This window comes from Notamacropus eugenii, chromosome 1, assembly GCF_028372415.1.
Source record: "Notamacropus eugenii isolate mMacEug1 chromosome 1, mMacEug1.pri_v2, whole genome shotgun sequence".
In the NCBI taxonomy this organism is placed as follows: Eukaryota; Metazoa; Chordata; class Mammalia; order Diprotodontia; family Macropodidae; genus Notamacropus; species Notamacropus eugenii.
Window position 1 is genome coordinate 3446735 of NC_092872.1, and position 27884 is coordinate 3474618.

Consider the following 27884-nt stretch of genomic DNA (forward strand, 5'->3'; position numbering starts at 1 on the left):
TTACTATATTGATTAGAGATTGATCCCTAGATGGGACAAAGGGCAGCATATTTTGATTTCCCTCTGCTTTTTCAATCTTTGAATGATTCCTGACTCAGTGTGTCTTGCCATAACTGAACGGCATCAGCCCACTTCAAGATGCCCAAACCTAGGTGTGGAAGAACAAGTCTACTACTGGGGAGGACAGAGAGGGAGGCTGAATGTCTTTATGTAGTTTCAGCCCCATCTCTGGCAATGACTAGGGAGGGGAACAAGGGCACAGGTCATTCTCTTCCCTTTATTTCCTAAATGCCTCAGGCAGTTCCAGGGACTACGACAGGTTTTTAGAATAGCGTCCAGGAAGGAGAAATAGTCTGCTTGTTCAGAGAAGCCCTTTCGCAAAGCAGATCCCTATTTGCCAGGCTAGGCTGGATGGAAAAAACACAGAGCAGCCCTGCCCTCTGATTTTTGCAGTTCTTTAACCTTTTTTTGGTGACATGAGTCTTTTTGGCAGTCTGGTGAAGCATATGGACCCTTTGTTAGAATAATGTTTTTAAAGAATTGAAGGAAATGCTAAAATTTAGAGGTTTTTTCCTTATTCTCATCTCATGTGACCCTGAGATCTATCCATGAGACCCCATGGATAAAAGCCCCTGGCTAGCGGGTCTTCAGGGTCTTCGAATTCTCAGTGGATTTCTGCTTTGAGGAGCTAAAACTGCTTGTTCTTTGCTTCAAACCAGAACTGTGTGAAGGGCTTTCCTACGTATTGTGTCAGGAAGGGTCATTAAAGGGCAGTGAGAATGTCTGGAGTGACTCATGACAGCACCAAAAAGGCCTTAAAGAAGGCTTTAGCCAAATCCCAATGAAGGTCTCTCTACTCGTAGGATCAATATCAGGTAATCATCTTTAATTCCACATCATAGCAGTAGAGTGAAGAGGGAAGGGAAAGGAAAAACCCCAAACAAACCAAACAAGGGGATATTTACATCTAAAATGCACATCACTTATTGGTTGGGTCCAGAACATGCTATCACAATATATACAGTAAATACCTTGGAGGACACGGGTACAAATTCCTTTTTCTCTTTTTACTTTGCTTTCCTGTATAGTTAAGATAGGGATTTTTTTTGTAGTTTTGTTTTAAAACATGACTACACAAAAGGAGTGGTTAGAGGTTTTCTCATTTTAAATAAGCACAGAATGCCAGAGATTAAAAACACATTTACAGGGCAGAGTACCTGTGAGACATCACAATCTATACATTTTTTGCTCAAATTCCTGTACAAATACATAGCATTCAAATGAAATATGTACAAAGATGCCTGACAAAATGAAAATCAAGAGATCGTATCATCTTTTCAAAGGAATCTCACCTCTTGTTTTCCACAGCTTCCCCTCCCCCTCAAACTTGGCTGGTTTGTTGATAGGAAGTGGTTTGGGCAAGGGTCCTTTTTGCCCAGTTACATCCAAGGAAATATAGGGAAAGGAAAACAATAAATCAATCATCTGATTATAATACACAGAGCAAGGCCTATTGGACCCATCATACCCTCCATAAACACATTAACAGGTAGAAGAACCAAGGGAGTCGTGCCTTTGGTGACTGGCTTTAGACGCAGAGCTCCTCTGAAACCAGTCATTTTCTTCCACCCAAGGATCAAACCCAATATCCAACCCCCCAAATCAACCAAGCCCTGGTGAACACTCTCAGGAACCCCAGTCAGCCAATGAAACAAAGGCTCGGTCATGGCAACCTTTGTCTCCACCTCTAATTCCCTGAGAAGTAGGGCTGACCTCCATTTTCAGTCACTAATACGATGCGAAGAAACCCCCTGTTTTCTGCCCCTTACTCAGCCCTGTTGATTAACGACACTACAAGGGTATTCTTTTAGAAATTCCTTAACTAGTGCAAAACACCTGCACAGCAGCCTCCGGCAAAAACAGATTTTAAAAATTCCTTTCTCTGTTCATGGAAGGAAGGTGGTCAGAAGGGCGTGGCATTCTTGCTATGAATATGGGTGCTCATTTGCAAAAAGACAAGTTACATCAACTGTCTTTTCTGCTTTGAAAGGGGAAGCAATCAGGGTTTAAAAACCAGGCACCAAAAATGCTGGCTGACTACCCAGTCCGAGTCCAGAAAAGGTAGGAGAAGGAAAAACAGGGTGGGAAATAGATTTGAGCTCCAGTGACACAGGAGGCTTTGCAATGAGCAAACACTTTGACTCACACTAATGTTAACTCCAGAAAATGAAAGAAATGTTTAAAAAAAAGTTTTGTTCATAAACGTCGTTATTTTTTTAAAAGTAACTTAGAAGCACCCTGATAGAATACTGTTGTACCCGTCCACCCCATTTCCCCAAATACTAAACCAAGAGGAAAACTAGTATCCTGACCTGATTAGAGTTTCATATAAAGACACCGTTGTCCACTAGGGCTTTAAAGAGCTCTGACAAACTTTCTTAGGCTGGTGAAGCCATGGAAAGCTGTTCTTGGGGCTTATCTCCAGCAATCCTTGAACACTGTGTTGAAACACCACCATAAACCAGTGGCAGAAGGCAACAGTGTTATGTGGCTTGGGTTCCTTAATAATAGAGTACTGCCTCACTCTAGCCCCTTGCCCCCTCTAGTCCTGGGGACACCATTAATGAAGAAGGTAATTTCATTTGCATGGGAATAAGTTTCTAAAGAAGACAAAAAATATGTACTTCCTAATCCATCCCACCCAGTAGCCGACTGAGCCTGAGTTTCCTTAAGCCTGCTCCAGTAGCCCTGGTGGGCTACCAGTCTCTTACAACAGAGGTAGTGTTGAAAATCCCTGACTCTGGAGAATGGACTACATTCTAATCGCTTCTGAAAGATCAAAGGATTTCCGAGCTGCTGAGACCTAATGGCCCCTCTGTTACACCAGTAGGACTTACCAGTGATGGAAGGACCTGGTTGATATCAGCCCAATCAGAATGAACAGCCTTCTGTGCCCAGGAAAGAACCTACCCAAAGGCTATGGGCAGGAGCTGGGCTCTCTCCTCTGAGGAAGGTGGCATGGGAAATCTTTCTTACGTGATGTATTACACAGCCCTACTCTCCGATAACTAGGCTCTAAGCAATGGTGTTGACAACTGCCCAAAACTGAGCTGGAAGAAGGCTCCAGGGGATGGGGTTGGGACCTTGGGAGCTACCCAATCCTTGCTGGCCCTGCAGCCAAATTGGGGAGAGGCCCTGCCTCCTAGGGTGAGGGAGGTGGGGTAGGGGCATTAAAAAGGAGCAAATGTTCAGAGCTCAAACGAATGGAGAGAAAACTAGAGGAGGCAGCAGGGAGGTGAGTTGGAACCGTAGGGCCTTCAGCAGCCCTTGTGGAAGGCCAGCAGTATGGCTAAGATGTAGAAGTCAGATCAGCATAGCTGGGCCTGTGTAGGTCAGGCCCAGGAAGCCACATATGCAAATATTCCTGGAAGAGCTGATTTTTTTTTATAGTAGCCCCTTTTCTCCTGTCCACAGACCACCTCTAAGTTTGCCATGTGCAGTCCACACAATCCCTGAATGTAACCACGAGCTTTTGCATCTATACAGTAAAGAAAAAGATCCCTAGTGCAACTCCTACTGTGCGTTTGCAAACCCGGAGGGGCCCGTTTATGGAAGAGGATGCGTCTGCTCCTCTTCTGGTACTGAGATACTCCAGTGTGGCTTCTGTTTGTGCAAGTCTCTACAGCTAAAGGTTACTTATATTCACACACATTTGTGTGGCTGGTAACTGCAGAAGGAAGAAAGCATCCACTGCACAGAGGAAAAAAGGAAAAGAAAGCTCCGATAAAAATGGAAGAGTAGAAAATAAACTCAAAATAAAAGCAGCAACATTGCATGCTGGCACCATCTCTGTACACAGTCGAAGCAGGAGTTCACTGCAGTAGAATGGAGACTCGATTCCTCTCTCCTCGGAGTCCCACACCTTTCTCGTTCCCCTCTGGGTGACTTGCTTGTTAGACCTGGAGTAATTGTACAAGTTCCTTTGCTCACAGTCTCCCTTCTGCCTATTGCTCGCTGATGCCATGTTCCCAGGCAACCCTGGCCTGCTCCTCTTTCATGCTTCCTGGCGGCAAAGAGACTTTTCGATGCAGGGGCCGGTGTTTACTGTCTTCTTCTTCCATCATCATCATTCCCTCTTCATGCTCCAGGGGGGGGTGTCGGCAATGGTATGGTTTGGGGGGTAAAGCAGGAGGAGGGTCCATGGGGTCTTGAGGGATCACTCCGGTTGGAGCAGAGTGGCTTCGGCATGGCTGGGATTTGACTGACTCCAAGACATCAGGCTCTGAGAGACTGTACCGGACAGGGAGGTAGGGTGTCTCTAAGTCTTCATCAGTATTCCATGCTTGGCTAGGGACAGAGTCCATGGTGTCTGTGCGAGGCGGGACCTCTGAAGAATGCCCAAAGTTACTCTCACTCAAGGATGACACACCACTGCTGGCACTGCCGGACAGGGTAGAATTACTTCCATCCAGGCCGGACTGGGGACTTGTCGGTGATGCAGGGATGGGATGGAGGGGAGACTATCAGAAAGGAAAAAGGTCTCAATTAGAACCACGCACCAGGCAATTCTGTAAGTATGGTGGACAAGGTGAGAAGTTAAAGACATCGTCACTAATGACAGCAAGCATTTACTGAGAGCCCGCTATGTGCAGATGCTGGGCTCACTGAGACCATGCTGTCACCCCAAGAAAACCTGGCATCAAAAGTTATTAGATTCAGAAATCACCAGCAGCCTACCTCTTCCCAGTTACAGAATGTGAATTCTACCAATAAACTCCACCTTCTTTCTTGACCTCTCAGGGAGGGTCTGAACTCTATCTGCATCGTTGGTGTGCCCTTCAGTAATCTGTCCCTCAGAGTATTCTGGGGAGAAGATCAGCGTAGCTGGGCCAGTGTAGGTTAGCAAAGCAGGAACCTTGGCTAGTTTAAGCACAATCCTCTTTATGGTCGTTAGGAGACTTGGACAGAGGAAGCCTCTATTCCTGTCAGTTTTCAGTTGTGCTGAGGTGGCTGCAAGGACTTGGAGATCATTCAGGGGAGTTCATGGCCATCCTGGATGGTTCAAGGCTGGTTCTTGGGCACAGAGGCCTTTTGGGGCTACCCAGTGATTCCCAAGACAGTCTAGATGCCAAGATACTTCAGAGTACCACATGCTTCCCAGTCTCTCCTGTAACTGAATGAAAGGTCTAACACCTAAGAAGTGTTTTACACCTAGCCCTTTTCTCCCTGGCATTTCTATTCCAGGTAGGACTGTGGCACCCTGCTCAGGGTAGCTGGCTAGCCAGCTCTAGTCTTGTTTAGGGAGTTGGAAGGTAGACGGAGAACAGGGTTGCCTCCGCTCCACCTTTTTTACCTAACATCTGTCTCCATGCTCTTGCGAAGGAGGTCCTTTGTGCCCTTTCCCTTCTCTGCTTCTTGGGATCTCTAGTTCTCTTTAAGGCTGAGCTCAAGTGCTACCAGAAGCTTTTCTAGATTATTCCAGGAGAAAGGGAGTTAGGTGGTGCAGTGGATGGAGTGCTGGACCTGGAATCAGAAAATCTCTGAGTTTGAATCTGGCCTTGTATGCTTACCAGCTTTGTGACCCTAGGCAAGTCCTCAGCTATAAAACGGGGACCACAACAGCACCGACCTTGAAGTGCAGTTGTGAGGATCAAATGAAATGATCTATGTTAAGTACTCAGCGCTGTTTCCTGAAGGTAGGAGGTGCCACATAAATGCCCTTCCCACTCCTCCCTCCCCCTGGAATTACTCTGTATTCACTTAGTGGGCATTTTATTTTGACTTTATTAGCTAGGTGGAACAGTGTGCAGAGCACTGGGAGGTCCCAGTTCAAATCTAGTTTTAGATACTTATTAGCTGTGTAACCCTGGGCAAGTCACTTAACCTCTCTTTGCCTCAGTTTCCTGTAATCTGTAAAATGGGGATAATAATAGCACCTACCTTTTGCAGGCAGGATTCATGTAAGAACACCAGGGCTTTTTCTCTCCCTCCCCCCTCCCCGCTTTAAACTGGGTACATGTAGAATGTACACTTCCTGAAGGCAGGGGCAGCTTTATTTTTGGTTTTATATCAGCAGTGTCCAGCATAGTGCCTGGAACATACATAGCAGGTGCTCATGGAAGTGAATGCCCTCATTTTTCAGCCGAACATGGAAAATAAGTGACTGGCTGAAGGTTACACGGGGAGTGAGAGGCTGAGCTAGGATTTGGCTGCAGCTTTTCGGATGGTGAACACTGAATTTTCTCCACTCTCCCAAGCTTCCTCCCCAATCACCTCCTCTGAGACACAGGCTGTAATGAGATGCCCTGGTATTACCTTTCGCAGTGTCCGAGCAGGAAGGGCTGGAGGAGCGTCGCCGAGGGGATGATGGAAAGCATCGAAGTGGAGAGAATAGTGTCCTGAAATAAAATAGAAATTTATTCTCAACAAGGAGGGGGACCACTGGATAGAATCTAGACCTGTCCTGGCCAGCAGCAGAGATTGGATGAAGATTTTCCTGCTTTTACTTTTTTTTTTTTTTAAAGAATCTTATTGTTGTGAAAGGTCCCTCTTCACTTCCCAGTTCACTGAGACAGAAGTGACCTGCCTCCAGAAGGTTGTCCTGTTGTCTCAGAGCTGACATGAAGACTTTGGCAGCAGCTGGGGGTTTTCCACCCCTGCCCTGCCGAGGTTCTTGGGCCAGATCACAGGCTGACACCAGCCTTGGAAACACAACCACAATTTCTGTTGCCTTCAGCTCCAAAGTCGCTTTATGTTGAGGGCATCTGCCTCACTCGCTGCCCTGGCAAGTCTACCTCCACTGTTGTTCTTACCATGGCATGTTGGAGTTCTGGTTTTGTCTAATAGACTGCCAGGTGAAACAGCCCATCTTCTCTGCTTCCCTCCATTTCTTTTCCTGGAAGGAAGCTGCTTGCCTGGGTGGCTCCCATCCTTGTGGCTTACTGGGGCCTGAGAGCAGGGACTATCTGGGGGACCTTCTGTCAGTTTTCTTACCATGGGGAAGGCTTCGGGGAGGCACTGGTGGGGCCAAGGTGTTCCCCACATGGGCAGACAGCAATGGCAGGGCCTCTCGCATTCCGCTGTCCAGGCTCCAGCTGCTGGGGGCTGTGGACACAGCTGGAGGATGGAAACAGATGGAATTGGGGTGAGGTTACATTAAGAGATGTACTCATGGATGGACGGCTCATCGTAAGGACTGGCTCTTCTCCAGCTGTGAGTTGGCCCCGTGATTTCTGAGGTGGTACTGGCTGCCTAGTCAGGTCGAAGGGAGTGGCCTGAGAAAAGGAATTTGGCTCAAAGGATGGGATGGCATCCAGGGGTGGTTTTGGAGTTATGAGGATGGGCAACATCCTCAACTGTACTAAAATTTGATGGATTTTTAAATGAAGGGGAATTGAGAGAAAGTATGACAATGAGCAACTGGAAGTAATCTAACCCAAATGAGTATTTCCTTCTGTTCTGTTCTGAGGAAGAATATGGGTTTGTGAGAAGATGGGTGCTTCCCACCTTTCTGTCCTCCTATGAGCAATGACAGTGGAGGCACTTCCTCTACTACACTGAGGAGTACATGAAAACAAAATGCAGGAATTCTGGCACAGAAGGAGCTACTGTCTTCCAACACTTCTCCCTCCAACCTATAGCACTGAACAGGTATAAGAAATCTTTTTTTTTTTTTTTTTTTGCTGGACAAGGACCGGCCAAGAAGATGTGCTGATCCAAGTTTAGCATCCAGCTGCCTGTGTCCTTTAAAATCGTAAAGTGAATTGCAAAACTGTACTAACTCCCCATCTCTTGTACTTAGTGGTTTCCTCAGAAAAGGCTTTGAGACATTTGACAGAAAGTTTGTAGCTTGGTAGGGGCAGCCTAATTCTAACACTTGAGGAAATTGCCTTTTGGCCCACAGCTTGGTCTAGTATTGTCAAAAACCACTACTCTGTCCAGCCTGGAATAGGCAAGCTAATAATGCCAAATAATTCCAGTTGAGAAAACAGTTACTGAACAACAAAGGTGCTAGTGGAGGGTTCAGAGAAAGGTAGAGTTTCCCATATGGAATATACATTGGTGGTTTTGATTTCTGGATAGATGTCTGCTTTGTGTCTAGGTTAATGTAGTCTTACAAAGATTTACCTGCACCAGAGGGTCTAAGTACTGCACTTTGGCTAACAATACCATACTGTGGAGTCTTGGTACCTACCCAAGGACAGATAAAGGTGCCACTGGGGACAACGTTGCTTTCATATTAAAGATCCTGGCTCCTTCTGGCATTCTGCTCTATCCCTAACAAGTATGGAAGGAAGGAAGAATAGTGAAACCTCAAACTTAGGAGCCTGAGAAGGCTGTTTTTGTGGAGAACAGGGTGGCAAGTACAATTACCTCAACTAATATGATACCTGGAAATGGATATTATTAAGGAGTAATCTGTCTTTCCAACAATGGTGGTAGGGAAACAGAGTCTCATTGTCGGGGGGTAGACTTCTCCAAGGATGTCGGTAAAACACAAATCCACAAAGAGGTCCAACATACTTCTTTGGATCACAGAAATAATTAGCAGCAAGAAGGATTAATGTATAGATAGAGAATCTCAAATGTGCCTAAGGGGTTTGCCATTTGGACGCCTTTCAGAGCAAAGAATTCTCTAGAATGATGGAGTAGAGCCTCAGGTGAAATGGAAAATAGCTTCCTATAAGGAGTACTATAACACAGAAGTTCCTGGATGAGAACTAATTAAAAGCTGGCTTAGGAAGCTACCATGGCTTAGGTATGAGTTTTATTTAGAGAGAACAATGAAGAATCTCATTCCTCTCCTTCCTCATCCACACTTAGTTTATCCTTAGCCTTTGCTGAGTGTGTAGCATGCCATCATAGAGGTATCAAGGCAGAGAAGGGATGACCAATGTGGGAAGTGCCCACTCTTACAGAAGGTATCCGGGAGGGTCAGAAAGTTGACCTGGTTTTTTTAGTCAGTTGTTTGTGAGTGTGGAAAGCTATTCTAAGGTTTTTGATCAACTGCAGGTAAAATTTTAAGTCATATTTTAACATTGATTTTGTGGCTCAAGATTCCAGAAGCACGTGTCCTACTTCACATTCTCAGCAAAAAACAGCACAAGACTAACAATATGACCTTGGAAGAAAGAAGCTTGTAATCAGAACTTGGCTAATTTTGAGAACAAGATGGTGGAAGGGAATCATTGGAGTCACTCCATATGGAACCAGGTACCTTTCTGCCTCGCTTTTCTGACTGAAGTCGTAAGCAGCCTGATGGGTCTTTGACACTTGGTACACATGCTCTAGAACCAGGATAATAAAGAGATTCTACAATGGAACAAGTTTTGTTGGGAGGAGAAGTAGGGAGAGAGCAACTCTGGCATTTCCATTTAGAGGAGTTGAGCTACCAAGGGAACCTATTTGCTGAGGTTCCTCTGTCTCCTAGGTTTGCTGTGAAGGATCAGGAGTGTAGCATGCATGTGTGAGAGCCAGGTGGAGGTGACTAAGGTTTTTTTCCCTTTTTTTCCCCTTCCCTATGACCTTGCCATCGGGGCAGGGGAAGGAGGCAAGAAGGCACATCTTCCTATAATTCCCTGGACTCAGGTTGCATGACTAGACAAGCACCAAATAGGCATTGCTAGGATGAAGAACCATGAGAAAGAGAAGTGATAGCTTCTGGAGAGAGGGCAGTAATGAGGAAAAACCATGTCTGCAGAAGTAGGTATAGGCAATGGCAGCCAGGCTCCTCGGGAGGGAAGCAGATACTGTAGAAATCTTCTGGAAAAGGGAGTGGTGGTGGTAGTGAGCAGAAAAGCATGTACCAGGGCTTAGAGCTGCAAGAGCAAGTGAGCCTGAAGTGGTAAAGTGGTAATAGCAAGGGCCTGGGGTAGGCACTGTGGACTGAAACTGGCCCGCAACAGTAGTACACACAGTGTACTGGGACATGACCTATTCTCGCTATGAGTCTGTAGGACAGGGAGCCAGGAATCTTTGGAGATGTGTGTGTGTGTGTGTGCGTGTGTGTGTGTGTGTGTGTGTGTGTGTGACCTATAACCATTCCTTTTCTGATTTCTTGTTGACTCTGTAATAAAGTTTCTTCAAGCTCTAATGCCTTGGTAGCCCCAATTGCTTACAGGAGGAATACACCCGGGGAGAGCTAAAAATGATCCAAACCCAGATGTTCCCAGGGGAAACTCTGGGAGGGGGCATGAGTCAATGAATCTGATTATTGAGAAACCGCCAAGATATGAACTTGGGTCCAGAATAGAAACGATGACTCCAGGGATTATGTTAGGAAGGGAATGTTGAAAACTATGTGAAAACTTCTCCTCAATCTGGGCAGTGGATACTGTGGCTCCTGGCCATGCCTTGCTTAGAACACTGATGACTTCAGGGAGGTAAGAGAGAATAAAAGTTACATTTGAAATTTTTTTTCTGAGCAAGCATTGACCTTTCCCATCTCAATTATAACTCTCTTTACATGGAAGCACATGCCATTAGCTAAATGGTAATTGTGCCCTCCTTTTCTTCATGGGTTTTGCCAGTTAGACTTGGCAGGGGAGGCACACCTTTCTTGCACACCGCCTGAAATCCCGGTTTCATCTTGATTGTTGAAGCAGCATATCTCGTATGTAGATTTATCATCTTATAAAAGCAAGCAAATCCAGATGTTAAGTCATGGAAAGTTTGGAGCTTATCCGAGCTTATCCATTTCCCCCTCTCTGAGGTATCAGTTTCACCCATCTGGGTTAAATATGATGACAATGGAGACATACTTTGATTTGCCTTCATTCAGGTGTTCCAACTTGGTGAAAGATGTGAGGCAGGTTTAGTTCTGGTCCAAAGATAGAGTCTTCTTAGGTAGCTTCATGCTGGATTTATGACAATCAGGAAGGAAGGTGACTTTTTAGGATGACCAACCCAGAGTTAGGAAGGTTTCTTCAGAGAGATCTGTCCTTTCTATCCCCTTTATTGCTGAGTTCCAGAGTCCAGTAACTCCAGATGTGGCATTCATGAGCTATTTTACAGCTATATGGATATCTCTCCTTTAATTTTATTCAAAGGAGCAACAACAATGACGGGGAAAACACAACACTTGTGGAGTGTGGAGATGAAATGTGAGGACAGCTTGGAGGGAGAAGGGCTGATGGCAATGGGGAGACGGAATTCAGGGGAGTCCTGACACTGACAGGAAGGATGCCAGGATTTCGGATGTTGAGGAAAACCCCTTGTACTCATGACCCACTGAAGTGCTATGCTGGGAAAATGAGCCATGTACATGTCCTCACCTAAAGATAGGACACCCTTAATGTAGGGCCACCCATGGAAGAAGGCACTGGAGTATATCAGAGACAGTTACTTCCAAACATAATTTACCACATATAACGGCAATGAAAAACTAACCTGGTCATTGATTCACTAATAGAAACTCAGTAGAAACAAATTGGACAGCTGGTATTAATTCCTGCAATTTCTCCTTAGCAAAACAATGGAAACTCATTGAGAAGGTACTTTGACATATATGATCTGACATGGTACATGTCCACAGCCATGGTGGATGCTCCTGACACTGGCGTCCAATCCCAGAGGTCATTCTGATTTTGTTGGTTCCTGGGATATTTAAGGGACAATCTTGGTGTGGGGAGATCCTCCGAGGGGTGACCTTGGGGATACCAGATCAATCTAGGATTGCCTGGAGGGAAACTCCCTTTGCTGTTCAGCTTTCAGAAGTTCTTTGGATAGAGCTGGCTCTTGTCTCTGACACTCAAGTTTGAACAGGAGGACCCTTACTAGCAAGAGAATGTTGAAAAACATGAGAATGCTTCCTCCCTTGACAGGACCTCTTCTGGGTCCAGCTTAGCCCTTGGGCTAAGCCTGAATCATATTATCCACTAAAGGAACTTGTAAGGTGTGAAAACGATTCTGTGTGATCAATCACTCAGCTGCTGTGTTCCACATTGAACCTGTGCAGGTGGTACACAGATCCTGCCCTGTTCTCCGCTCTATATACCCTTGTCCCTCAGGACTACCTGCAAGGTAGGTTTCGGGGAGAGCTGTTGGCCTTGCAGAGGAGGCTATCTACTGTACACTTTGGGAAGGAGGGGAAGATTGTGTGTCGGTTTAAATTATTCTGATTTTGGGGGTGTTGGGAATATTCCTTGATTAGAATGGTGATAATCTATTGAACTCAGTGGCTACATAGAAATATGATGGAACACCAAAAGCCTGTCATTCAATGACGAGACTTCTTCATTGAATGTCTAAGAGCAAAATGAAATACAGAATGGGGGAAGGGGCCTGATTTAACAAGTGCTCATAGGGGCAAGCCCTGAACTGGAGAAGTAGAAGAGTGAAGACCATATTTTCATCTGGCTACAGAGAGAATCATTATAGGTCAGGCCACACCAGGTGAATTAGAACTTGATGGAGGAGTTTAGAAAGTTGAGGGGCACCTAGCATAAGGCTAGGGAGTTCTCTGCTAGAGCCCTTGCCCTGGAGTATGGCTTCTGATTCTACATATTTGGGATTTGTTTCAGAAAGTATTCTGAGAAAACTCACTGGGGTATATGGAGGTGGGGAAGTAAAAGAGGGAAGCAGGGGCTAGAAACAGGTACTAAGATATGTTGGCAGTTGGGAGATTTCTGAATTCAAGGAGCCAAGTAGGCCCAGAGGCCAGGAAGACTCACATGTCTCAAACTGGAGTTCAGGAATACAGAATTTTTAGAAAGTAGTAGAAGACCAAGATCCTAAGGCCTAAGGAGAAGTCACTTAGACTAACTCCCCAGCTGGTGCCTGGGGAAGCTGACTGTGGGTCAGTAAGGCCTAAGATGTAGGATCTTTCATATACCCAGTGGATATCAGTAGGAGATATTTCTTTAAAAAATTAACATATTCTCCATTCCTGCCTTTTGTGGCTCATAGCTCCCCCTTTATTTTTTAATCCCATACATCATGGACTGTGAGCTCTTCGGCTAATTGGGGACTATCCTTAACTCTACAAAGTTATCTTGTAGTGTCTGAAGTGATGAGTTAGGTTGAGCACCTGGGAAGCAGCATAACAGTAATTTTCCTGCAGCACTTGGAGTTTTATTATGATTTCTTTTAGTTTATGAAGGCTAGACACTAGAAATGGGGAACAATAAGTGGCTGTGGGCCCTCTGAGAGCTGGACACTCACAATGTGGCAGAGAAGAGCTGGGGTCTCTCTGAAGGCTGGGTTGGAGAGATGGGAAGGACTCAGACAAACACAAAGAATCCGAGCAGCAGCAGTAGCACCGGACACAAGTAAATAATGGTCACATGTGATGGTGAGGCCTGCACACATTCAGACACACCGACAGCACAACTGAGCTCGGCTCCAAGCAGCCAACAAGTAGCACCTGGTCTGTTAGCGTTCTAGTGGATGGAGAGCCTGACCGTTCTAGGATGGGAACACACTGAGAAGAATGAGAACATGGAGGAGAAAGAATACCTTTTTCGGCAACAGATAGATTAGGGTCGCTGCAGGGCTTACAGGGTCCGATCATTTGCTGGAACAAAGCACGCTGGAAATTTGGAGGCTAAGAGAAGAGCAAAAACCACAGAGAGGTGAAAACCGACAGCTTGACTCTGTGTTAGTGCCTTGGGCTCCAGGAGCCTGGTTATTCTGAATATCAGACAGGCTGAAGTCAAGGGATTCACACAATTCCAGCCTGAGTTTTGGCAATGATCTCAAAACACCCCAGAAATATGCTTCCTCTACAATCAACTCTTATTATTAAAACAATTAATGACCTTTGGCTATCCCTCCTCCGTAGCCCAGCTACTTGGGAAAGGAGTGAAGTTGTGGCTATGGAGGCCAAGTATATTGATCACAGTGCATTTGACTACTGAACTTTAAACCTCCTAAGCTTTGGTTTACCTGAATCTCCAATTCCTGCCACTGGTATAGATAATGGAATTTTCTCCATTCTTGATCAGAATAAAATGTAAACCTACCTTGGTTCCATCTGTCAGTTTGTGAGGAGTAGGACTGGAGGGGGACAGGGAAGAAAACTTGCTTGTATGTGGTCATGGGGCATCTTGCTTTGATGGGCAAGATGATTGACAGTTCTATTATCAGACTATTTGACAGTTCTATTATCAGACTATCTAAACAGTAATGGGCCAGCCATGGGAAAGAGAGAAGGAAGTTCTGCTTGTAAACTGGCAGCTTAGGCACTATGCCAAAGTTCTCCCGGAGAGTAAAGAACAGTGGCAAGGGGTTGGAGTAGGGACTGACTGATAATATCTCCTTGTTCAGGTTCCCCTGGCAGGACAGTTTGGAGACTGGAAGGTGTCTGAAGTAACAACCAGTGACAACTAGGGAGGGAGGAGCATTAGGGGCCCAGAGGAAATGACCCTCCCCCCACCAACCTCTGCAGGGAGAAACACTTCTCCAAGCCTGCAGGCTACAGTCCTGCCAAGGTCTTTTCATGCCACAGGGAACACACCCAGAGCAATCAGTTGGACCATTCAGGAACAAGGAGAGTCCAATAGGCCAGCTAGACAGACAGACAAATACAAAGGCAAGGACACCCACCAATACACAAATACCTATGGATGGGTAGAAACTGCCCAGAACTTTGGTGCTCCCACAGTTAAATAAAAGCTGGCATTAATATGGTGCTTTAAGATTTGCAAAATGCTTTACAAATATTATCTCACTTCATCCTTACAACAATCCTGGGAGGCAGGGGCTGTTATTACCCTCATTTTACAGATGAGGAAACTGAAGCAAATGGAGGCTAAATGACTTGCCCAGACACAGAGTAAGTGTGAAGGCAGAATTTGAACTCAGGTCTTCCAGATTTCATGTACAGTGCTCTATACACTGCTACCTCACTGCTTTAAATAGTTAACTTCCAAGCACTTTTCCCCCAATATGCCATGCAAGGGGACTCCGGAAGAGTGTGTAAGTTAGTTCTACAAAGACAGGAAAGAGAGATTGGCACAGCTAGGCTGTGATTTTGGGGAGAGTGAAGACAATGCAAGACGATGGCACTCTTAGCATCTACCTGAGACCCTCTGCCTGCCCCCATACATACAGCCATGCACATGTCCCCAAAATGCAGGAGGAAAGATGAGGAACTCCACTACCTGTCCATGGTCCATGACTGCGGCTGGATACATGGCACTGCTTGGGCGGTCCCGGTGAGCAGGCAGCAGCATCATCAGCTCCCGAGAGTGTCGGTACTTATCTGGCAGAGAGGGAGAGCCTGTAACCAAGCGAGAACAATCACGCACAGATGACAAACCACACATGGGAGGGTCCCAAGGAAGCCAAGCATTCCAGGGGCCTTGACCACTCTCCTGGGCCTCAAGGGAGGATGATCTTCTTAGGAGACACCACAGAAGAATGAAATGGAGTTCAGGTACCAGGGGCATATGAGTAAAAAACAGAGCCCTGTTATGGTGAGCCTAGCTGTCCACAGCTGGGACAGATACATATTTTAGGTCTGGGGATGAGGGTCTAAACACTGGCTAGTTGGTCAAGTTCAAACAGTTCTCTTATCATCAGAAGGAGAAACTTAAGGGATCAAGGTCTCTTCTGGTCTTGATGCGGTATCAGTTAAAGAATTGGGGTTCTGGTTCTGTTGATGAATTGTGTCAGGGAGCTCAGGGGAGGGGCACAGTAGAGTGGGTTCACAGAGACAGTATATGACAAGAAAATCACATAAAGAGATGGAAAGACACTTAGACCACATATTCAAATGTTCTTTTAACATTTAATAACAAGGCTTCCCACATACTTACCTATTCAGAGAACCCTGAACTTGTCCTCCATTAATACCCCAATCCCTCTGTGATCTGACCCCAGTCAAGTGTGAATGAGTTGCTACCTCCTTCAACTCCTTGGGTGTTCTGGGCTCCCTGGACAAAGATGTGAGGAGGTCTGCCCTAGCATAATGCCCATCAGTAGTATCTAGTGCAGACTGGCATGTTTATAAATTTGATTTATTGCTTCAGTGCCTTCAAGTCAATGAAATTGTGATACCACTCTGAGAGCTCTGGGCTTTGAAAACGTGCCTGACGGTATACTTGGCTCATGACCATGAACTCTGAAGGAAAGACTTTTTCTGCTCTTCTTGCTAAGTTCCCCAGCCACAGCACCAATTCCCTGGGGCCACTGGCCTTCAACATTTAGTGGTGATGCTGAGGGAGGCACAGCTCTCATCGATTCATGTTTCTTGAGGAAACACAGGTGCACTACCTGAGAATCATTCTCCCCAGGGAGAGAGTTAAAAAAATCCTGTTACAAACAGCTGATTAGATTTCCTGAGATCAGCCGGCTACGAATGGCCACTCAAATGGTCTGCATAGACTACACTACCAGAGGCACACACAGAGCAATTCATGTGCTGCCTGCTACCTGGAGTTCTCCTTAGAAACCACTGTAAGTGTCATTGAATGGACCAGCTTCCCAGCAGATGAGAATCGGTTGAATGAAGCCATTTCACCGGTGCCAGCTGTTTGCTCTGAGTACGCCTGAGTGCCAGCCCAACCCTATGAAGATGGATGGGGAGCTGCTTCTTTCCTTTGGTCACCCAAGACCAATACAGAACAGCGTGTGTGCTTTGTTTAGCTGATAGTGGAAATCTAGGGTTGCTGTGGGCAAAGTAACTTCTGCAAGGGTACTCTGCCTCTGAAACGCCCGCCCAAGCTTTCCCCTGGCTGAGTGCACTGTCTGTTAGCCGGATCTCGCATATGGCGGACCCTTCCTGGTCAACGGCTTCTAATCACCCGTGAGAAATTTCTCATCTTTTTTTTTTTTTGTTCATGAAAGTTCAGTCTTTTGAACAGTAGCTTTTTAAAAAAGAGAGTAGAACAAGAGATATTCATGAGATTCCTATTTGTATAATTAATTCCCGATGTATCTGAACTTCAGTACCTGTTTTAACTCTTTTTTATTGGCTTTTTTTTCCTGATAGGGCAATGTTCAAAGACTGATTTTCAAAAATTTGGATAGTAATTGATATTATTTCATTTTCATCTATTTCATCATTTTCATTTAGAACTTGTTCCGTGAGAACAGAGAAATCCTGGAAAAATTAGAAAGCCCACAAAATTCCTCCTGTGTCATCTTGACCAGAAATTTAGGGTGCTTGCAAAGTGTTTCATATGTAGACAAACTGGGACATGGAAGGAAAAGCAAACTTGAGGTCAAGTCTTGAAATGAAACCAGAATCATGATCAATTGTGAATATTACTACAACTAAGGAATTTTGTGACCGGTGGAACAGAAGCCTTCAGATTCTAGTCAAGGAAGATGAGTAGCCAATTGGATAGAGAATATAAAGGCTAAGTCTAGGGACTTGTGTTCTGCCCTGAATTAGGTTAAAGAGATAGATAAAGCACTTAGTAAGGGCTTACTGTGTGCCAGGCAGTTACTCCGTGGGCTCTACCAGTGTTGCCAACTTAGTACTTTCATCAGTAATACATTTGTTCCTTGAGAACCCTGAGCACCTTTGATTTTTCCCTTCATTTCCTCTCCTCCAAGGTCACACTGATCTCAAGTTTGCTCTAACAAGTTTGCTTTACAGAAGGAAGGAAATGGTAAGTTTCCAGAAACAGTCTTATGCCAAATAGAGGCCTAATTAAAATCAGAATTGTAGTTCATTTGATTCTTTGCACCAAAAAAGGTTTTGTTTAGCTAGACTTTTCACCTAGATAAAAATCAAGTGTAAGGCAAACTAAAAGCTATTTTAAGAGCTTGGGATTCGAGCTTCATAAAGTTTATCCACCAGAGGGAGCTATTGATTTAAGTTTTGCTTAAAAAGCTTCTTCCTTTGGTTTCCGAAGCAACAACAAACCACTTTGGAGGGATTAGTTGGTGATTCTGGGCACAGATGACCACAGAAAGGGAATGGATGGCTATCCCATGTCATCCTTGTGTGTAGCATGTATTAAAGAGAGGTGTTTACTGAAGATATCTGACATCCCGGGGGGCTTGCCTGTGACTGCCCGATTTGGGGATTCTTCTCATTCTTACCTCATTCAAATCAGTAATTCCTTCGCTACTTGTCTCGATCATAAGGACTTTTGATCCGATTTCTTTTGTGCCAAGCCCTTTTTTGTGGGTCATCCAGAGAGATGGCAGCTTTTGCTCCTTTCTCCCCATCTTCAGAGACCCTAGTGGCTGTGATCTCTCTTACCTGGTTTCTGACCTCCTTTGTTCCCAGTGCCCAGCCTCCAGAACGCCCCTGACCGCTACACAAAAGCTGTTAATGTGTCTCAGAAGCTCATTCTAACGGATGACTGTGGACTCTAGAAGATTGTTTTAATAGCTGAGCAAGAAGAACTTGGTGCCATTGGTGATAGTCCCCTCTCAACCACGCAGCCCAGTCTCTGACGTGTGAGAAAAATGGGCAATGGTGCCAAGTGAGGTCTTTTAAAGGGCAGGAGGAAAATGTGCTCATTTTAATTTAAAAAGATACTCTTCCTAGAACCAGGTACACTATTGGTATCCAAGGAGGCTATGAAGGACTTAGCCTTGTTCCTGAGACTTACTTGGCTTTGGTAATTCTACCAAATAAAGCCAGTTCAGCAATCTTTTATCCTTTCGGCTCAGAAGACTTTAGTATGATATAGTCCAAAGACCAATGGATTGGAACCTGGGACAAAATCCTGGCTGTTAAGCTGAGTGGTTGTAGGACCTTGGGTAAATGAGAGCTGCAGCACCCCTCCCCTCTCCCTTAGCGCCACCCCCCAGCATGCACTCATTCAAATCCCTTATTTCCTTCACAGCTCAGCTCTAGTACCACATTTTACACAGGGCTCTTCCTGATCCCACCAGCTATTTGTTCCTCTTCCCCCCAGGATCACTACTTCATATCGATGTTGTATGTGCTTAGATGTGTATACGCCTTCTCTCCCTATATAGAAGGCACTGCTAGTACAGTTCCTGGAACAAAGTAGGTGTTTAATAAGTGCTTGTTGACTAAGTCATCTCTCTGAACCCGGGTTCTTTGTCTGTGAAATGGAGACGACATGTATGCTGCCTCCCTTGTAGGTCTCTTATGAGGAAAGTAAGCCTCAAAGCTCTGTAGAAATGGGAGTTATTATTATCTGGTACTACTCCAATTTACTTCCATAATCTGACAGTCACAAAAGTCACTTAGGTTGGAATAGAGGTCATTCCTTGCAAATGAAGGAGATACAAGTTCCTCGGTTTTGATTATTGTTTTTAAAAAAATCACCCTAAAAACAACTAGACTGTGAGCCTAGCTTCATCCATTTCTGTATTTCCTCAGTCCCAGAACAGTATGCAGTCAGCACATATCAGAACTGAATTTAGTTTCAAGATGTCTTTGCTTTGCCCCCTTCTCTTTCTTATAGACCTTTCTGATAGAGTCCAGCGCATTTCCTTCGTACTGGAGAACTGCAATGAGATTTGGAAAAGCTCTGCATACTTTGGGTAGATGGATTATCCTCTTAGGCATCTGCAGAACTACTGAGGAAAATCTGTTATTTGAGCTCTGCCTAGGGTAGCTGAATATGCTCCAAGGACTGAGCTCAACTTTTTGTTCAGCAGATGATTTATCAAGTTTTTCTTCTTTTTCAACAGAAAAATTCACTTTTTGTTCCATCATATTTCTTCTTAATACTTAACATGCTCTCCTCTGTATCCACAGTTTCCATAGAGCTACGGATCATAGCATTAAATTAAATTCAGCAAACATTTATCAGGATCGCAGGACAACAGATCTCAGGAAGGAAAAGGATCTTAGAAGTCACTTATCGATCAATCTCATTTTACAGATGAGGAAACTGAGACCCAGAGAAATGAAACAACTTTTTCACAGTCCATAGGTGGTAAATGTACCAGAGCTAAAATCAGAGCCCAGGTTCTTTGATTCTGAGGCCAGGACTCTTTCCAGTACATCATGCCAAAGCTATGGAATTGGATCAGCTGTGACCAATTAGCTTTCTTTAAACTAAAAAAAAGAAAGCTATATTTCCATGAATTCCTCAGGTTTTCCTTTGTATTTTATTATCTGTGGCTTCCTAGCATCATGATGGATCATTCCTGTTTCAGCTTTCCCTCCTCCCTAGCCTGGACCTCTTTGACTTACAGTGCTTTATTTGCCAGCCCTGTCAATGACAGCCATAGGCACTCCTGCCTTTCTTGCTTTTGGCACCAGGCCTGGAATCACAGAAGTGAAGCAGTGCCACTGTGGGATGAATCTGAGTTTCTTCACATGTTCCATAGTAGCTTCATCATTTTCCATCTAAAACCTGCCTCTCCTAACTTCTCCATTTGAGAATCAGAGAATCTCAGGATGAAAAGGGACATTGGAAGACATTTAATTTAATGTTTTCAGTATTCTTCCATTTACACAGGCTAGAGTCTTCACAGCAATTGTTGTAAACCTTCTCTTTTCTCCTCAAGTCTTTGATTATGTGACCTTTCCCCTACACTCACAGCTAAGAACTTCACTTTGTGCTGTGTCGAAAAAATAGAGGCCATTTGCTGTGAGCTCCATCTCCCACACTGTGGACATTATCACCCATTCTCTTCTCTTTCACTCTGATCTCCAATGAAGAGGTGAATTGTCTCTGCCTTGATTCCCTATCCTTCCCTTTAACTGTCCTGGGCTCTCTTCTCTTTTCTCTCTACATTCTCTCTAGTTACCTTCATCAGATACCATGGGATTAATTACTTACTATCTCAACAATGACCATCTATCTATCTGTCTATCTATCTATCTATCTATCTATCTATCTATCTATCTATCTATCTGTCTGTCTGTCTGTCTGTCTGTCTGTCTGTCTGTCTGTCTGTCTGTCTGTCTGTCTGTCCATCCATCCATCCCCAGTCTTTCCTGACCTTCATTCCCACACCATCACCTGCCTTTTATTAGACAATTCAAGCTAGATGTCCCATAGGCAGTTCCATCCAAGGGTACTCCCATCTTTCTAGTCTCCCAGAATCTCAGCTACAGTGTCATCCTTCAGTCCTAGCTTAACCCATGTATCCAGGCAGTTGCCAAATCTTGTTTCTAACTCCATAATATTCTTTTGCAACTTTCCCCTTCTCTTCCCACATATGGCCATCATCCCAGTTTAAGCCCTCATCACCTCTCACCCAGACAACGGAAACAGCCTCATACTTGGTCTCTGTGCCTGAAATTTCTCTGATATTCATTCCATCTCACAGATAACTGCCAGTGTTTTTTACCTGGTGCATGTCTGTTCATGTGACTTCCCCACTCAAGAAGCTCCAGTTGCTCCCTATTACCCATAGGATCAAATATAACCCCCATGGCACTTTCACAAGCTGGCCCCATCCAGCCTCTTAGCCTTATCACACGTTACTCCCTGACATGTACACTATAGTCCAGCCAAAATGACATTCTTTCTCTTCCTGGCACAACACTCCATTTCCCATCTCTGGGTAGTTACATGGCTGTCCCCCACCTCTGGAATGAAATTCCTCATCAGCTTTGCTTTGTGGAATATCTACTTATCTTCCATCAAGACTTCTCCTACGTGAAGCCCTTCCTGATCTTCCAGCTGCTAGTGCTTTCTCCTCAAAATTATCTTGTATCTACTTATATATGTATATGTTTTATCCCCTTGCTAGACCATGGCTTCCTTTGTATCAGTGTCTACATAGTGCTCGGCACATAGTAGGTGCTTAATAAATACTTGCTGATTGACTGGAAACCTCCATATCCTTTTTGATTCTTTACTATCTTTCACCTCCCACATCTAACAGATGTCAGGTCTTGTCTATTGTACCTCTACAATGTCTTTACCATCTGTCCCTTCCTCTCCATGCCCATTAGCACAACTCCTATTCAGCTCCTCACTGATCCATCACCGGTATGATAACAAAACTTCCTAATTGTAGTTTTCCACCTTTTCCTAAACATTATTTTATGGAGCTGCCAGAGTAATCTACATTATGTCCAATTATGCCCTGTTGTTCCTCTCTTTAAATACCTTTAAGTTCTTAGCCTCATTGCTAAGTCCCTTCACAATGTGGCTCAGACCTGGCTTAATAATATCATTTCACTGATTTGCCACTCTGTGACCTCAATGCTTCAGCAAATTTAGGGTTAGCTGCTTGTGACCTTGTCCTGCCCCTTTTATCTTCCATGTTTCTATACATTCTGTCATCCACATGCAGGGATACAACGGCTCCCTCTGGGCCCCATCTCTGCCGACTAATATCTTTCTTTTCATTTATGGTTGAGTTCTAGTGCCACTTTCTTTAAGAACTGCTTTTCCATCCATCCAGTTAGAAACTGAGATTCATCCAATGTAAGATATATAAGTGACCCCTCCCCTTTCTTGACTCATATGGTTTCAGTTTTATGTACTCAACTTTCTACTAACTCACATTGTAGTTATCTGAACATGTTTTATTCCTGTTGACTGTATGCTCTTGAGAGCAAGGCTGCCGGGGTGGGAACCTGTGGCTTCAAGGCCACATGTGGTGCTCTACGTCCTCAAGAACTTCGTTCTGTGAAGTTTGAATTCAGTTGCAGGGCCACACTTGAGGACCTAGAGGGCTACATGTGGCCTTGAGGCCACAGGCTCCCCACCCCTAGCTCATCCTTTGTCTCTCCTCCCTTTCACAGTCAAAACTCATAGAAAGGACTGTCTACAACTGGTGCTTTCATTTTATCCACTCATATTCATTTCTCTACCCCTTGGAATCCGGTTTCTGATTTTTACCGCTCGACTGACTTTCTCTAAGGTTACTAATGGTCTCTTACCTGCTAAACTGAACAGCCTTTTCTATATGTGTGACCTCTTTGAATTTTTGGACATTGTTTCCCTTGGCGACATGTCTGCAGGGTCTCTTGGTTTTTCTCCCAGTTGTCTGAATCATTCTTCAAATTCTCCTTTGCTGATTTCATCCTCTTCTGCTGCACCAAGCGTGGATATCCCACAAGGGTCTAGCCTGTGCTCTCTTTTCTTTTCTCTCTGCACTCTTTCCACTGATGATCTCATCAGCTCCCATTGGCTCAGTGTTCTTTATGCCTCTGATTCTCAAATTTAAATACTGAGCCCTGACTGCTCCTATCAGAACTGATATCATCAGCTACCTTCTGGCCAGTTTGACCTGTATGTTCTGTTGGCATCTCAAGCTCCATATGCCCAAAATGGAACTTGTTCTCTCCCAAATCCATGACCCTTGCCTTTCTGTAAATCTTCATAGACAATCAGTTGCCAGGTCTTGTCAATCCTGTCTCCATCATCTGTCCCTTTACTTCCACTCACATCTTAGCATTTGACCCTACTTCAGCCCCTCATCACTTCTCTCCTAGGATATTGCAATCTCTCCAATACATCTTCCACAGTTGCCTGGCACACAGTAGGCACTTAATAAATGCTAGATGACTAACAACTGGAAAAGTGATATTCCAGAAACAAGGATATGACCATTTTACTTCCCTTTACTAAAAAAAAAAAATCTTCATTGGATTTCTATTTCTTTTAGGGCAAAATAAAAATTGCTCAGCCTTGTGTTTCAAGCCCCTTATAATCTAATTCCCAATTCCCATTCCAGTCATGTTTCATATTATTCCCCTCCACATACTCTGTTCCAGTCAAACTAACTTTCTATGGTTGCTTGCCATGTACAATACTGACTTTCACAACATTTGATCTCTCATCTCTATGCTTTGCATGAATGACTTCTTACGTCTAGGATGTATTCTCTTCTAAGCTCCATCTAACAGACTCTCTAGCCTCCTTCAAAGCATGGCTCAGATACCATGTCCTGCCCAAAGTCTTTCCCGGCCAACCCAGTTATCAGCAATTTCTTCCTCTTGAAATTATTCAGTGTGTCTTTACTTATGTTGTATACATAGTATCCCTCCAGTAGAATGGAAGCTCCTTGTGGATAGGCATTGTTTTGTCTTTGTCTAGAACAATGCTCTGTACATGCTCAGTGCTTAATAAGTGTTTGTTGAATTTAAATGGAATTCTTAAAGTCTTGCTGGTCATCCTGGTGTCAAAATTTACCAGCTACTGTTATTGTTTTCTGTTACTGCTGCTATTTTTCATAATAATTTTAAATGAAGAAGAATAATTCTCTCTTTAGTTTGAAAGCAATTTTCCTTAATCTGTAGGTCTGACCACACTGCTCACGGTTCATTTCTATGGCCTGGTCTGCTGACACCCTCAGGGATATACTTACTCTGACTAATGTCCATTTCTTTGCATATGTTTCCATGAATAGGTCAGGGAATTAAATTTACCAATGGGATCTAGCATCAGAAAGTGAAGGAGAGCTGATCCTCAAACAGAATATTCATTCAATTAAATGAAAAATTGAGTTGTATTTGGCCAAGTAAACAGTTTTTTTTAACCTAGTTGTCCCTTAGAGATAAGCTATTCTGATTTGGAGAAAGTCTTTAGTACTCGGTAACATTTTCTATATTTGGTTTTAGCTTTAATTTTACTTCCAAAATTTCATCCTCTCAGGACAAATATCTCACTTGGTTTTCATTCTGATCTTTCTTTGTAAACATCAAAAATTAAAGGTGGGAGGACCACTAGGGATCATTTAATCTCTTACCCCTTATTTTACAGATGAGGAAAACAAGATCCGGAGATGTGAGGTGATGTATTCAAGGTCACATAGCTAAAAAGTGCATTTTGAACTTGTCTCTTGAATTTAAGTCCAGTGCTATTTCCATGACCCCATTTAGATGGGCAGACATTGGAGTTTGTCATTCATCTAGGTTATAGGAGCGCTAAAATCTCTCGTACGGACCCTGATGCAAATGTCTGGCTGGCTCACGTGGCTCACATCAATCAGCAGTTCAGAGCAGGGTTCAAAGCCAGCTCATCAAACAACAATCATAGAGTCTCAGAGCTGGATATGCCTAGCTACAAGAGAGTGTTCCTTTTGTGGCTAATGGAATGGGCCTCCATAGGGTTTGAGAGAGGATCCCAGAAACCTTTACTGCTTAAAAACAAATTCATCTCTGTAAATAAAAATGAATATAATTCAAATCTCAGGCTTATCCTAACAGCACAGCCATAGGAATCAGGAGACTTGAAGAACGCTGCTTCTCTGGCTCCTCTCCTTGTTCACTTACCTCGGGCACTGGGTGGGGCAGAATTCATCATTTGAGATGGGGCTGAATGGGTAGAGCTCAGGCTGGAGGAAGAAGGGCTGGCCTGGGATGAGGATAAAACAGAGACGTTGGTGATTGAGCCCTGGTACCTGGTGTTGGGATAAGTGAGCTGTAGAAGAGAGAGAAAGCAACAAGAAAGAAAACTGAGAAATGGGAACTTTGCCACTAGGTCATAATATTCTACTTAATGTTATATTCATTCTCCTCCATCCTGGAGGGGGACCTCCAGGCTCTCTCTATCTCAACTGGACCAGTATAGAAGAGTAAAACTACTTAAGAAAAACCCAACCCGTACAGCACACACTTACAAATAAGCAGGGAAATCATTCATCCCATTCAGGAGAGTCCTTTTTTGATCTCCGATGCCCATGGTGCATGTAATAACAATGCCATCATGGAAGAAGGTCTGGCAGAGGAGATTTGCTGCCCATAAGTGTGACTGCCAGGACTGAAGTTGGCCAGAAGTCAGAGCTGGCATTATTCTTATGGAATAAGGATTGGTGGAATGGACACATGGTTGTTGAAGGAAAGGAAGCCTACATCCTTTCTCTTTGGTCAGTAGCTTGGGGACTGGAGAGCGGAGGAATGGATGCTTCTTCTATGGGATCATTACTGAAGATAGAGGGATGCAGAACAGAATGAAAGCTCTCAGGTGTGTCTGAATACAGTGTGCCCTGTACTTTCTAAACTTCCCATGGCTTCATTGCTGTGTTACCTGCATGTGATGGTACATGTCCTCAGGAACCTCTCCCATCGAACCATCAGGCAGGATCATCATGTTTCCCGTTTCACTGGATGCATGAGAGGAGAGAGAGGATGATGAATGGCGGCCTGATCCCATCAAGTTCATTGGGCTACAAGGAAGAGGAGGAAACAGGAAAGAGTTATGGTATGTACATTTCAATTCATTGACTTCAGATTTAAAACCACTTGTGGAAGGGGATTTTCAAGCCGCATATTTTTAGGGTAAAATGTAAATCATTTCCTCTTCAGTTAATTAGCTCTAGTTAATTAGTGGTCTCCAATCAAATGCAACTAACTGGTAAATAGGAGACTGACAGTTAATGTGACTTTAGTATGTGGGGCATTTCTGACCGCGAAAGCTCAAAGTATTAAGTAAGCACTAGCCTTCACCCTGTTCCCCAAACTTTATGCCAACAGTGCCTTCATTTGGTGGAGATGAAGAATAGGTCACCTGCCGAAACAATTTAATAATCTTGCTCTGTGGCTATAAGCCAGGGTCATTGCTTCCGTTTGGCCACTAGAGGGGGATGGCCACACCTCATTTGCCAAACATGGCAGATGGCAGCCTTTCATCTCTCATCACTCAAAGAAAATTTCTTGCTGTGTGCAAGACACTGAGAAATGAGAACATATTAGGCCTTTTGGGGGTGAGTTATGTTTGGGCCTCCCACAAGATGGGTGAGCACAAGGTACCCAACAATTTGCCTATTCAAACTTTTCCCTTTTGACTTAGGCCCTACTGATATAGCTCCTTTAATGGTTATCCCTAATCTTCTAGCAATCTCCAAAAGAACTTGGAGCCCTTTCCTGTGGTGAGAAGGCTGCTGGTGCCAGGTAGTCCTGCCACACTCAGACTTTATCCTGATTTCACCATTTCTCCCAGTGAGGCAGACTCTGGTTTGTGGATCACACACTCATTAGCTCTGGACAGCCCAAGTCACCCCGGGCAACTGCTATTTGAATCTTGTATAGGGCAGGGAGACTCTGCAGAGCTCCTACACCTTGGGTTCTAGAAATCAGTCCTTCAGGCACAGGGAGGTGTTCTCTCAGGGCAGATCCCATACCTGTGACGATGCACCATCTTGATGGTTTCTGGACTCATTGGGCTATGGGATACCAGAACAGTCCCTCGGGTTGTGTTAGTGCCAGAACATGCTGGACTCAGTTTATCCAAACCAGGAAACTCCTGTGAACAAAAGAATCCCTAAAGATCACTGGGTCGAGGTATGTGTGGGAGGAGACGAAGGTTGTGTGTGTGGCAAGGGGTCAGTATTTCAATAAGAGTGGAAACTTTTAAGAAGTGTATTTTGTTGGTTGACAGTATACTACTTTCCCTAGAAAACAGCTCCCTAAATGCCCAACTCATATGCAGTATGAGTTAAATCAGAGATCTTTGCATATAATTAGCCTCAAGATGGTAGATTTTGTTCTAGCACCCTATAGCTGACAGAGGTCATTTTTTGTTAGGCTTGTAGGAAGGAAAAGAAATTTTCCTCCTCATTGCTAGAGTTTTTGCTACAGAGAAAAATTTCAGGAGATGGGGAGACTGTGAGTGAATATTAAGCAAAGGGTAAGCTGGATATCGATATTTCATTGAGAAGGACTTATTTATTAAATAACGCCTAAACTAGGTGGAAGGACAGGGTTAAACAGATCATCGCGTGAACTGTCTTTTAAATGAAATACTTCCCCTGAGTTGAGCTGTCTGATGACACAGTCAGTTGGGTGGCAGAATAGAAACTCTCTCTGTCAGTAATTGAAAAATAGCAGTTTTATTTTCACATAATTAAATTCTTAATAAGATCCCAGACTACTTGGCAAGAAGGGCTGATTGCAAAGTCTGCTGGGGACTCCACATTTGTTTCACATTTCTGCTGTGGTTATGGAGCTAATTTTCCCTTGATCATCTGAATTCAACTCTGTGCCCAATACAGTCCATTTTAGTGAGTCATGATTCCGGAGGTGCAGAATTAACCTCTCATCAAAAACAGGGCAGATGGCAAACAGCGCCACCAGTGAATCATTTCTGTGCCTA

General features: G+C 44.3%; 1 protein-coding gene across 1 annotated transcript in view; it reads right to left on the reverse strand.

The window, feature by feature from the left end:
- Positions 1-811: 811 nt before the first annotated feature.
- DOCK3 (dedicator of cytokinesis 3) overlaps positions 812-27884 on the reverse strand; it is a 409824-nt gene continuing 382751 nt past the window's right edge. The window contains exons 47-54 of the mRNA XM_072612190.1: positions 26914-27035; positions 25821-25959; positions 25067-25214; positions 15102-15220; positions 13456-13543; positions 6994-7116; positions 6316-6398; positions 812-4520 (exon numbers count right to left, since the gene is read on the reverse strand). Of these exons, the coding sequence (XP_072468291.1) occupies positions 4005-4520; positions 6316-6398; positions 6994-7116; positions 13456-13543; positions 15102-15220; positions 25067-25214; positions 25821-25959; positions 26914-27035 (1338 nt within the window). The 3' untranslated portion in view covers positions 812-4004. The remainder of the gene's footprint in view (positions 4521-6315; positions 6399-6993; positions 7117-13455; positions 13544-15101; positions 15221-25066; positions 25215-25820; positions 25960-26913; positions 27036-27884) is intronic.